The 13,210-nt window shown below is 29.9% G+C and overlaps 6 protein-coding genes across 6 annotated transcripts; all 6 read left to right on the top strand. All coding sequences in view use genetic code 12, as the record gives it.

Annotated features, from left to right (window-relative positions):
• The first annotated feature begins 25 nt into the window (after window positions 1–25).
• RJT21DRAFT_119678 (cleavage polyadenylation factor subunit) lies at window positions 26–1,638 on the top strand. Its single transcript, XM_064881488.1, has one exon. The coding sequence runs from the start codon at window positions 99–101 to the stop codon at window positions 1,545–1,547; it is 1,449 nt and encodes a 482-aa protein (XP_064740260.1). The 5' UTR covers window positions 26–98; the 3' UTR covers window positions 1,548–1,638.
• A 2,561-nt stretch (window positions 1,639–4,199) lies between these two features.
• RJT21DRAFT_83263 (ubiquitin-ubiquitin ligase) lies at window positions 4,200–7,205 on the top strand (the record flags this gene model as incomplete). The annotated part of the gene is made up of 2 exons (XM_064885356.1): window positions 4,200–4,828; window positions 4,928–7,205. 2 exons carry the CDS (start codon window positions 4,200–4,202, stop codon window positions 7,203–7,205), a joined length of 2,907 nt encoding a protein of 968 aa, XP_064740259.1.
• A 120-nt stretch (window positions 7,206–7,325) lies between these two features.
• Window positions 7,326–8,832, top strand: CPA1 (carbamoyl-phosphate synthase (glutamine-hydrolyzing)). Its single transcript, XM_064884013.1, has one exon. It carries the CDS (start codon window positions 7,446–7,448, stop codon window positions 8,739–8,741), a length of 1,296 nt encoding a protein of 431 aa, XP_064740258.1. The 5' UTR covers window positions 7,326–7,445; the 3' UTR covers window positions 8,742–8,832.
• Window positions 8,833–9,102: 270 nt separating this feature from the next.
• On the top strand, window positions 9,103–10,503 carry ERG251 (Erg251p). Its single transcript, XM_064881487.1, has one exon. The coding sequence runs from the start codon at window positions 9,312–9,314 to the stop codon at window positions 10,293–10,295; it is 984 nt and encodes a 327-aa protein (XP_064740257.1). The 5' UTR covers window positions 9,103–9,311; the 3' UTR covers window positions 10,296–10,503.
• A 286-nt stretch (window positions 10,504–10,789) lies between these two features.
• On the top strand, window positions 10,790–12,111 carry RPL20B (60S ribosomal protein eL20). Its single transcript, XM_064884014.1, has one exon. The coding sequence runs from the start codon at window positions 11,284–11,286 to the stop codon at window positions 11,800–11,802; it is 519 nt and encodes a 172-aa protein (XP_064740256.1). The 5' UTR covers window positions 10,790–11,283; the 3' UTR covers window positions 11,803–12,111.
• Window position 12,112: 1 nt separating this feature from the next.
• On the top strand, window positions 12,113–13,170 carry RJT21DRAFT_27946 (uncharacterized protein). The gene has a single exon (XM_064884012.1). The coding sequence runs from the start codon at window positions 12,247–12,249 to the stop codon at window positions 13,051–13,053; it is 807 nt and encodes a 268-aa protein (XP_064740255.1). The 5' UTR covers window positions 12,113–12,246; the 3' UTR covers window positions 13,054–13,170.
• The last annotated feature ends 40 nt before the right edge of the window (window positions 13,171–13,210 follow it).

Below are 13,210 nucleotides of genomic sequence, written 5' to 3'. Positions count from 1 at the left end.
TACTGAGTTATAGTTACAGTTACAGTTACAGTAAGAGTAAGAGTTAGCAGTACTTAAGTTACTGAATCCACTAATACTAATATATACCATACTATACCATGTCCTCTGTAGTATACTATAAATTCTTACATCAAAAAAATAAGTCAGTGATTTATTTTGATGGTACAGCCATAAGTGTATTTGATTTAAAGAGAGATATTATATTACAGAATCAATTAGGTAGTGGACAAGACTTTAATTTAAGATTATATCATTCTGAACAACCGGATGTTGAATATGAACTTGATCAAGATGTTATACCGAGATCATCATATGTATTAGCAAAAAGATCTCCTTCAATAACTAAAGGTGGAAGATATGCTAATGCTTCAAGATATATTACTGGTAAACCACGAATTAATCGAAAAGTTATAAATACTACTAATGCTAATTCTGCTTTAGGTAATACTGCTCCAACTACTTTACAACCATTAGATGAAAATGTTTCAGAAGAAGATCGAATTAAAATGATGTTTGAAAATCAATCTAATGCTTGGGCTCATACTCAAGATGAATTAGCTACTCATAAAGTTGTTCATTATAAACCAAGTGCTACTGGAGGTGTAAAACAAGAAGATGCACCTCCACCAGGTTATATATGTTATAGATGTGGTAAAAAGGATCATTGGATTAAAAATTGTCCTACCAATAATGATCCTAATTTTGAAGGTAAAAAGATATTAAGAACTACTGGTATTCCAAGATCTTATTTAAAGACTATATCTAAAGAAGAATTAGAAAAACAAGTAGAATCTAGTCATTTTACAACTAATGATAATGGTGATTTAGTAGATCAAGAAGGTAATGCTATTTTACTTACTGATGAAGGTGATTATGCTGTTGCTTTAGCCGATAGTAAAACTTGGACAACATATCAAGAAAAACAACAAAATGCAGCTATGAAAGCTCAACAAGAATTTGATGCTAAAATAATTGAATCAATTGATAATGATAAAAAATATTTATATCTTAATCCGTTAGGTACTATCAAAAGATATTTAAAGAGTCCTATAGTAATGACTCCTTGTTGTCAAGATGCTAGTAGATTAAGTAAATTGAAAAACTTTAATTATAATCAACCAGAATTAGAAGAAGTATTAATTGATACGGATTTCCATTGTCCAAATTGTGGAACAGAAGATATATATATAGATAATTTAATTCCAAATAAAGAATTGGAACAAGAAATTGAAGAATATATCAATCAAGTTCAAGCTACTTTAGGTCTTGAAAATCCTTTAAAGAGAAGAGCTGATGATTCAGATGTTGAAGATAATGAAGCAAAGAAACAAAAAACAGATATATCTGGTCCAGAACAAATCACAGGTCCAACTGGTATTCCATTACCAACAGGAATGCCTGTACCACCTCCAGGTATGCCATTTATGCCAATGCCACCAATGCCAATACCTATGCCAGGTATGCCTATGTTTATGCCTCCTGTTCCTATGCCTTTCCCTCCTACGAATCCTAATGCAAACAATCCCAACTCAAACCAACAACATTAATAGTAAATATTATATATGTACATTGTAATAATATAATAATATAATTGTAATTGTAATTGTAATTATACTTTCATGTATTTCTTCCTTCTCTCTCTACTAATATACCCTAATGCTGCAAATTGTCCTGGCCAAAGTTACCCGGTCTTCGAGCCCCAAAAAAAATTACTGGCCTAAAAAAATTTTTCGTCTTCACTAAAATGCTGAATTATCACTACTGCTTTCTTTTTATATAGTTAGTTTACTATATGGTTTACTACTGACATATGAAATGGACTTCAATCAGGAGTGTTCGATTTCATTTGAATGAATGAATGAATGTATGAATATATATATATAATTGATTCAAATGTCAAAATGTATGTGTCTATTACAATTTTAAATGGTCTAGTCATATAACTATAAGAACATAGTAAAACGATGAACCAACATAAAATTTCAAACTAGAGTTTGTGACTATTCAGAATGATCACAATTTATAATCTGATAGCTATAGCAGTTGTTTTTTTTACAGTTAATGACTTGAGCATTGCATTAGTGCGAGATGAGGAAAATAGTTTTTTACTAACTTTTACTTTTCAGTGAATTTTTATTGATTGTGGTTTATTATCAGATAAAATGTATGTTTAACGATACTTTTGAGTTAAAAGTTGGATTGATTAAATTTATATGATGATTTAACAAAAACAAAGCTGGAATTACTGGCTGAATCTCTATGATTGATAAAGTTTTTGCACCATACGCTACTGATCTATAATTTATCAATCTAATTTTAAAACTCGCTAATTTACTTTTGCTTGTTTTTAAGGTACAATAATACTAACTTAATTTTAGGTATGTATCAGTATAATTATTATTCTGGTTCGAATTTTAATATGAGGAATTATTGCACTGGGCACTGAATAATTTATGAGTGACAAAGCATTTATGGTGAGCCTCAGAAACTCACCGTGACTGATCTATTATAATATTCAATTAGAATTTATTTTACTATAATGTTAAATAGTACTGATTTACTAACTGTTTATCAAAGTTAAGGAATTATTTTTAAGTTTATTCTATTTTTAAAAGATTTCTAAATCGTATGTATTCATTCAACCACAGTTTAATGAAAGCTATTAATTTATGATGATCTCCTAGATGACGAGTCAGAATTTCGGGATTCCCGTTGATGACAACCTTTATTTTTTACCATTCATGCATTTCTGAATCATAATTACTTTCATTTTAGTGATTTTCTTATATTCATTAAGAGTATACTAACATCTAGAAGAATTAAAAATAGTATCAATTTCTAGTTGAAAGGTTTTAGCGAGTCTTTGATAGTTACTGAGAATAATTATGAAGACCAAAATTAAATTCTAATTAATTATAAAAGATGAAGTTGAAAAAAAAAGACAAGCATATGTCCGAGTTTTCTAAGAAGATAAAGTTTTTCACGTCTGATATAATAATTACCATTTCAATGGATCCATATTATTGACAAGTATATCGAAGATTAGCTGAAACCATTCAAGTTTAATTGTTAAGGGTTTTGAAAGCTTTTTCTTATTTCAATTATGAAAATTTAATATTTCACTACTAGCTAGTGTAAATGTCTTTTAATAAAAGTATTTAAAGTAAAGAATTTGGTTCATTATTTGAAATGAGTTTATGATGATTTACCACATTTTATCACGACGGTCTACTGTGCTTTGGGACTGTTAATCCCTTAGCCATGATGATCTATTCGGCCTTGACCGGCCGTGGTTCCTGATATAACTAATATTTCAATGAATGAATCATTTCTTTATTTTGCTTTGAATCATTAAAAGTAATTTATCTTAGTAGTGGAAGCCTTGTATAGAGGGATCATTGAATTTTCATGATACTATTAATTTGATCAAGATTTCATTTATATCTTAACTAAATAAAAGGTATGTATCCTATATGTATTTTATTTAAATCAATAATATTGATGAATTAGTATATATGATGACCTATATATATATGTTGAGACATTCAATGAAACTTAAACATAAATTCGATTTGCATGTCAGTCTGATATACTTGTATTCATCAACCGTAAGTAGTATTACATGGAGTGTACTAACGAATATGGTAGAATTTCGCAATATATAGAATTTTGCAACTAAATGTTTTTATTATGTGAATACACAGTTTTTTTCATTTCATATAAATGCAGTAGAGTTTCACAAGTGAACTAATATAAACGCCAGCATATGTAATATATATAAATTACTGGAATAGCTCCAGTTTTTTTTCTCTTAATCTCTTTGTATAGTACTAATTGCAAATTGTATCAAGAAACCTGCTAAATCACAATGAATTTATTAACATCAATCAAATACAAAATCAAATTCTATTTGAATTATGCAACGACTAGTGTAGTTAATACTGTAGTTACTACTGTAGTTACTATTGTTTAGACTACTCCTCAACATACCCATAATATCTCCAATTAAGTAGATACCATACACAGTTTGAATAGAGCCATACATGGCCAGATTAGGAAACGGCGCAAAAAATAAAAAGAAATTGGTTTGATGAGCCTGTCAAAATTAAGCACTACGAGGCTTTAACAAATTAATGAAAATTGATTAAGATTGTCAAAGACTTATGGGAGATACACTGTTAAGGTAAGGCTCGTTAAGTATGACAGACCATAGTTTAAACGAAGATAAGAGTGGCAACTCAAAATCAAAATTGTCTGAACAATTTAATGATCCATCAGATAATCCTCCACCATATAGTTCGTTATCAAAGACTTCTTCAACCATAAGTATTAATAATGATAAGACTTTCAAAACCCCCTTTCTTCATACATTGACTCCTCCTAGTACAACTTCATTGACAGAAGAGTATTCACTTGGATCTAGTTCATCATCATTAGGTTCATCTTCAATTAAAGGAAAAAACAGCCCATATAGACCATCTAAAGATCAACAAAAATATATTGATCTTTTATCGGCCAATGGTAATTCTAGACAAGCTTTAAAACCGGTTCAAACAACCACTCAAACAGAATACTTTGATGTTTTACCATCTTTTCAAATGTTTCAATCGATCTTAAGAAGAGATGATAATCAATTTAATGAAAATTTAGCTGTTGAACCTCCAGTTTATGGTGATGTAGATAATTCTTCTCCTACTCCACCAGCATTATCTCCACAACCTACAAATGGCAATGGTAATATAGATCAAGTATTGGATGATGTAGCCGACAGACTTAATGAGTATGAATTAAATGAAGCTCATGATGAAGAAGAAGATGAAGAATATTTGTTTAATGATGAAGGTGACTCTTCTACTAGACAGAATAATTATCTTAGAGATAGCCTGACTGGACGTGGGAATAGTCGGAGCCAAAGTCAGAGTCAGAGTCAGACTCAAAGTCAAAGTCAACATCGTTCACCATCTAGGAATAATCGTATGCCAAGTCCACATCCTCTTCATAATTCAAATAATATCACTTATGATAATCATGCACATTCACCATTAGATAATATTGATAAGTTACCTAAACTAAACAATGCCCCTATTGAAATAGAAATCTTTGTTACTAAGAGAGTTCCTCAACCACATGTTCATAATGAACCTGAAACAAGATTAAAAGAGTATACTAGTGGTGATGTAGTTAATGGATATATTATAATCACTAACAAATCAGAAAAACCTCTCAGTTTTGGATTATTTACAGTATCATTAGAAGGAACTATAAAGGAAGCTGAAAGAAATCTTAATGCTACTAATATTGATTCTCATAAGTTTAATAAGATTGTTATGAAAAAATTCTTAAAAATGTATGATCTTAGTGCATCTTATGGATATACTCATGTTCCAAATAGTGCAGGAATTGAATATAATGAACATACTATCGATTCAAGTGATGGAAGTCTGTTTGGATTACCTGATAATCGAGTTTTACAACCTCATGTTAAGTATAAGAAATTCTTTACTTTCAAATTTCCTCAAAAATTATTAGATAATGCATGTTCTAATTCACTTATTCCTCATATTTTACCACCTCCTTCAATGGGATTTGATCGTACTTGTTTTTATAATAGAGGTGATGAAATTCAATTGAATAAAGCTTTAGGTTATGGATTTTTAAATATAAGAGGTACACCATTAATTACTAAAGATTATAGTTTTGATGATGTTAGTGTTAGTTATAGTATTGAAGCTAAATTTATTGATAAATTAAATTTAAAGGATCAAACTGAACCTTTATCACAAGATGAAATTAATGAAGCTGCTAATTCAGAATCTCAATATATAATTTCTAGAAGTAGTCAATACTTTCTTAGATTTATTCCAGATTTACGAGAACAGTTTCAATATTATAATTTAGGATTTCAAAATTCTGCTGATTCATTTTCAAGTTCAGGAATTGATGGTAAATTATTTTTAGATTACTTACATTTAACAACCTGGAGAAATATTAATCTTCAAAATTATCAGATTGAGCAGGAAATCGATTATAGATTAAGTAAACTTGAGGTAACTGTTGATGATATTAAGCATAAGAATTTAATTCTTGATAATAGTGATTTAACTAAGAAGAGATCTCAAAAAATATCAAAGCAGCATCAAGCTTATCGAGACTTACAAAGAAAATTAGATACAGGGTTAGAAGAAGAAAGATTAGATCAAATAAGATATTATCAAGAACAATATATGATTGGAAATAAAATTCCAATTCCTACTTATGGTAAAAAGAAAAAAATGATTTTATCATCGTTAATTAAAATTGGTGATTCAACATTATATGTTAAAGTTCCTAAAAAAATTGTACCTTATGCATCTCCCAAATTATTACAAAAATTCAATAATGGATCAATGGATGAAGAAAGTAGTAGTCATGGTGGTAGTCATGGTGGGAGTCATGGTGGGAGTCATAGTAATTTAGTTACACCTGTTGTATCTAATAATTTTGATGATAATAGTTTAAGACCTATGAGTTCAACTAGTAGTCATATGACAGATTTATATAATCGTGATGAAGATGATAATCTTGAATCTCTTAATCTTAGTATTATATTTAATGCTGATGAGAATTCTTTTAAACCACCTCAAATTAGTGCAATTGAGATAAATGTTGTCTATTGGTCATATTATACTGAATATCCATTACCATTTGAATTGTACTATGATTTCTTCTATACCAATCCTGAACAAGATGATTCTAAAGTTAGAGATGAAGTAGAAATTACTCGATCTAATGTTCAAGGTTTAAAAGATCAAATTGATAATTACATTGACTTTTTAAGAATTAATCATACCAATGTATCTAAAAGTTCATATCTTTATCTTAAATCCATTAAATCTTTAGGGGTTAAAAAAGATACAATTAAAGAATATTATAAAACTATAACTCCCCATAGTCATCCTGAATTATTAGGATCTGAATCGGGTTGGAAAGGTCAACAATTGGCTAAATCAAAACGATTCCAATGGACAAAAGATGTTAAAATTCCATTAATTACAATTAATAAGAATAATGTTACATTATTACCAACATTTCAAAGTTGTTTGGTTGGTAGACTTTATTGTTTACAAGTGGTGGTCAAATATAAGGATAATCAGGCTGCTACTAATGAACAAGGAGAAGTAATTGATAATACTTTAAAGGTTGATATTCCAATATTAGTTGGTTAATACCTATAACATTTTGATGTTTTTGTGTTTTTAGCCACGACCCCAGAATGGTTCATGGATGAGTCATTCCTAATTAGGTAATTCATTTGAAAATTTTTAAATTAACCGCGATTCGCTATCAGCTAGAAAAATTTTCATCCATATATATTAATATTCGTAGAATAACTTAAATTCAATTCTTATATTCCTTCTTTTCATTTTTTATTAATTAGACTAATTCAATTCTTATAATTTTATAATATGATTCACGCCATTAAAAATCTTGGTGTCAAGAATAATTATATATCAGCTAGATGGTTAGCAACTAGAGCTAAACCATTTACTAATAAGACTTCATCATTAGATAGAGCCACATTAACTATTAAAGATGGACCAGTTTTTAATGGGTACTCCTTTGGTGCCAATAAAAATGTTAGTGGTGAAGCTGTATTTACTACTTCATTAGTTGGATATCCTGAATCTATGACTGATCCATCATATAAGGGACAAATTTTATGTTTTACACAACCATTGATTGGTAATTATGGTGTTCCATCATCTACTCAAAAGGATCAATATAATTTATTAAAATATATGGAAAGTGGTGAAGTTCAATGTATTGGAATTGTTGTGGCTGATGTTGCATTAGAATATAGTCATTGGACAGCTGTTGAATCTTTACAACAATGGTGTCAAAGATCAGGTGTGGCTGCTATTAGTGGTGTTGATACTCGTCAATTAGTTAGTTATTTAAGAGATAAAGGTTCTTCATTAGGTAGAATTACTATTGGTGAAGAATATGATGCTGATGAAGATGCTGCTTTTGAAGATCCAGGTTCAATAAATTTAGTTCATAAAGTTACAACTAAAGCTCCATTCCATATTGCTTGCCCTCCAGAAAATTCAAAAAATATTCATATTGCAGTTCTTGATTGTGGAGCTAAAGAAAATATTTTAAGATGTTTAGTTGAAAGAGGTGCTTCATTAACTGTTTTCCCATATAATTATCCAATTGATAAAATTGCTAATAAATTCGATGGTATTTTCATTTCTAATGGACCAGGTGATCCAACTCATTGTTCAGTAACAACTGAAAATTTAAGAAAAACTATGGATAAATATCATGAATTACCAATCTTTGGTATTTGTTTAGGTCATCAATTATTAGCATTAGCAAGTGGTGCTAAAACTATTAAATTAAAGTATGGTAATAGAGCTCATAATATCCCAGCTTTAGATTTAATTACTGGTAAATGTCATATTACTTCTCAAAATCACGGTTACGCAGTTGATGTTAGTACTTTAGATAGTAATGAATGGGAACCATATTTTACCAACTTAAATGATTTAAGTAATGAAGGAATGATTCATAAACATAAGCCAATATTTTCAACTCAATTTCATCCTGAAGCAAAAGGTGGTCCATTAGATACTGGATTTTTGTTTGACAAATTCTTTGCAAATATTGAGACATACAGATCAAACAATGGATTGAATTTAAGTAATATTGATAATAGTTTATTAGTTGATATTTTACCAAAGGAAAGAGTCGTATAGGGATTTTTGATATAAGAAAAGTAATAAAATAATTTAATTTAATTTAATTAGCCAATGTAAAACTACAGTCATATGTATAATACATTCATATATATAACTATTTGTTAAACTCTACTCGTATACGTAATAAAATAATCAGGTATGATAAAAAATGGTTTGGCTTATCAAACAGGTGACAGCTGTCTCGTGATCCTGATCGTCGTATATCCTTAATATATCATAAACGACAGAGTATGGCTGAGCATAATGTCAAACCAACACCTGAGGAATGTATAAACAAGGCATGTCGTATCCGTCGTATAGTCGGGAAATATATAATGATTTCATATCCCTCCATGGAAAATGGCCTTTGAAAAAGAACACTAAACTGAAAATCACACCATAAAATTTTGCACTTTAAGAATAGTTGCGAAAAGATGTTGGCCTAGGGGACTGAAAATGGTATGAGAATTATACGACGTTAGACGTGTAAGCTGAAATATATAAATATTTATATATATTATATATTTTTGAATTTATATTTTGTAGATTATATTCATCTTCTCTCTCACATTATCAAATACTAACAATATGAGCGTGTTTGATAAAGTATCATCTCTTCAACATCTTCTTCAAGATGCCAATACAACCATACCAGATTCTATTACATATGGAGAAATATTCAATAGCTTACAACATTTATCTCAAACAGATCCAGAATCATTATCATCTAAATTAAATTTGCTTGAGAAATTATGGGCCAGTTGGTATATTTTCATTAATAATGATATTTTAGCAACTGGGCTTTTATTCTTTCTAACACATGAATTTATGTATTTCGGAAGATGTTTACCATGGTTTATAATTGATCAAATTCCTTATTTCAACAGATGGAAATTGCAACCAACTAAGATTCCATCTAATAAAGAACAATGGGAATGTTTTAAGGCTGTGTTAAAATCACATCTCTTAGTTGAAGCTTTACCAATTTGGTTATTCCATCCATTATGTTCCACTTTGAATATTTCAATCGATGTACCCTTCCCAGCATGGCAAACTATGCTTGCCCAAATTTCATTTTTCTTTTTCTGTGAAGATATGTGGCATTATTGGTTTCATAGATTATTTCATTGGGGTTGGTTTTACAAGAATATTCACAAGGTTCATCATAAATATGCTGCTCCATTTGGATTTGCTGCAGAATATGCTCATCCAGCAGAAGTTATGGCTTTAGGAATTGGTACTGTTGGATTCCCAGTCCTTTATGCCTTTTTAGCCACTAAATACAGCTCTTTACCAACTCTTCATTTATTTACCATTACAATTTGGATTTGTTTAAGATTACTTCAAGCTGTTGATTCTCATTCAGGATATGATTTCCCATGGTCATTAAATAAATTTGTTCCATTTTGGGCTGGTGCTGAACACCATGATTTACACCATCACTATTTCATTGGTAATTATGCAAGTTCTTTTAGATGGTTTGATTACTGTTTAGGTACCGAGAGTGGTCCAGCTCATAAAGATAAGAGAGAAAGAGAACAAAGACTCAGAGCAGAAAGAAAGACCCAATAGACCATTCCCAACAGTAGACAGAACTTTCTTAATTTCGTATATATATTACTGTAATTACATACTATTCCACTTATATGATGCTAAATAAATAACGATACCTTTTCAGATAAATATTAATTTAAATATAATAATAATAATAATAATAATAATATTAAGACTATATTAGTGGTATTTACTACGGATTAGATTTCGGGCTTTGATATGCTGCCAAAATAAGCATTAGGGCTGCAACCCCAAATAAATCAAATACACGTGCGGTATATATTTGTATGCAGAATCAATAAGTCAACTTTGCACAAGAACACTACCTTTTTCGCTCTCTCAACCTACGACAAATTTGAAGTGCGACTGTTAACTATGTCCCCATAGTTAAGCGCTAACTATGGTGAGCACACTAGCTGAGAGACTGAGAAGGGCTCACCAAAAGAAAGAAGAAAAAAAATTGAAAATAATTTTCACTATTGTAGTTATATACAATTTGGATATCAACAGTAATAAAGAGTATGTTATAAACCCATAGACTTACAGCAGGTTAGTCAAATACAGTATGATAAAGAATGAAAGATATTGAATGTCAAGATATGTGTTATACATGGTAAGATATGTTTCATTTAGAAACCATACAATCACCAATCAGATGAAAAATTGTGACAGAACTATGAACTGATCAACCACATCCAGAAGTTCACTAAATCATAATCATATTAATTCAAAGATTTAATCATCAGTTAGAATTCAGCATCACATCGTTCATATTGGATTCTTTAGATTAGAATTAAATACCATCTCATGACAATAAGTAATAGAACAATATGGTTAACAATCCAGTTAACAATTTAGAGACACATCCACCACTCAAATAAATACATTAAGACTTCTCGTGACTAATCAAACCATTAATATGCACATTATTCAAGCTATAATATCTTTCAAAGCTCTTAATCATCAAGATACTGAGTAACAAAATACTAACAGTCTTTTATAGAAAATGTCTAGATTAAACGAATATCAAGTCATCGGTCGTCGTTTACCAACCGACTCTGTTCCAGAACCAAAATTATACAGAATGAGAATTTTTGCTCCAAACGTTGTTGTTGCTAAATCTCGTTACTGGTATTTCTTACAAAAATTACACAAGGTCAAGCCAACCTCTGGTGAAATTGTTTCTGTTAATGCCATTGCTGAAGCTCACCCAACCAAGGTTAAGAACTTCGGTATCTGGATTAGATACGAATCTAGATCTGGTATCCACAACATGTACAAAGAATACAGAGATGTTACTAGAGTCAGTGCTGTTGAAACCATGTACCAAGATTTAGCTGCTAGACACAGAGCTAGATTTAGAAACATCCATATCTTAAAGGTTGTTGAATTAGAAAAGACTGATGATGTTAAGAGACAATACGTCAAACAATTCTTATCAAAGGACTTAAAATTCCCATTACCTCACAGAATCCAAAAGCACAAGAACTTATTCCAAGCTCAAGCTCCAACTACTTTCTACTAAGCAAGAAGTTTTTAGTTTGTAATATCTAGCTTTTCTTTCATCCAAACCCCCATCACAAAGGTTTTTTCTAATGTTGAATGTTGAATAATATTTGCAGCTTTTAACTTTGTTCCTATTTTAATAATATATACTTTATAGCATAATGAAGTTGTTTTAAGTGAATAATTATTTATTTATCAGATTTCATAGGAGTAATCTTTAACTACATTAATCAAAAAAATCTTTATATATATATATACTAACTCGGAATATATACTTGTTTATTATAAATATTATTAGTCCGTTCAAATGTAAAATGATGAGAGCGCATAATATAATCCGCACCAGATTGGGAAATTCACGTCGAAGTATCCCCCAATAAATAGTTTGAACAGTCAATAATTAAACAGTAATCTCTTATATTATTCATTGATTTAATTGGACTGCAAGTCAAAGTAGAATATTATGTCATTTGGATCTTCTGCTGCTCAAAGATTAGCTAATAAAACTATTCTTATAACTGGAGCATCAGCTGGGATAGGTAAAGCTACAGCTTATGAATTCGCTGATGCCTCAAATGGAGAAATTAAATTAATTCTTACAGCTAGAAGATTAGATAAATTAAGTGAACTTGCACATGATTTACTTGCTAAATATCCAAAACTTCAACTTCATGTTGTTGATTTAGATGTTAGTAAACTTGAAACCATTCCAAGTTTTATTAGTAATTTACCAAAGGATTTCGCCGATATTGATGTTCTTGTAAATAATGCTGGTTTGGCTTTAGGTAAAGATCCAGTAGGACAAATATTACCTGAAGATATTCAACAAATGTTTCAAACCAATGTATTAGGATTAATAACTTTAACTCAAGCTGTATTACCAATTCTTAAAGCCAAGAATTCTGGTGATATTGTTAATTTGGGTTCTATTGCTGGTAGAGATCCATATCCTGGTGGAGGAATCTATTGTTCAACTAAGGCTGCTGTCAAATCATTCAGTCATGTATTGAGAAAGGAATTGATCAATACAAAGATTAGAGTCATTGAAGTTGATCCTGGTAATGTCGAGACTGATTTCTCAATTACTAGATTCAAGGGTGATGTAACTAAAGCTAAAGATGTATACAAAGGTACTGAACCTTTAATAGGGGAAGATATTGCTGAAATCATTGTATTTGCCGTATCAAGAAGACAGAATACCGTTATTGCTGAAACATTGGTATTTGCTACTAATCAAGCTAGTGCTACACATTTATATAGAAATGAATAGTTAACTGGGCAATAGACACTATTACCATTGTGTTATTTACATATATATTTAGAAACTACATTATTTAATCTTATAAATGCCATTTATACATCTATAATCAAATATAGTCATATAAATCAAATATAGTCATAAATCATTATTAGCAATAACCGTTATC

Source organism: Scheffersomyces amazonensis (assembly GCF_036850825.1).
Source record: "Scheffersomyces amazonensis strain UFMG-HMD-26.3 chromosome Unknown RJT21scaffold_2, whole genome shotgun sequence".
NCBI classification, from domain to species: Eukaryota; Fungi; Ascomycota; class Pichiomycetes; order Serinales; family Debaryomycetaceae; genus Scheffersomyces; species Scheffersomyces amazonensis.
The sequence above is the reverse complement of the archived record's forward strand: the minus strand, read 5'-3'. Positions and strand labels throughout refer to the sequence as shown.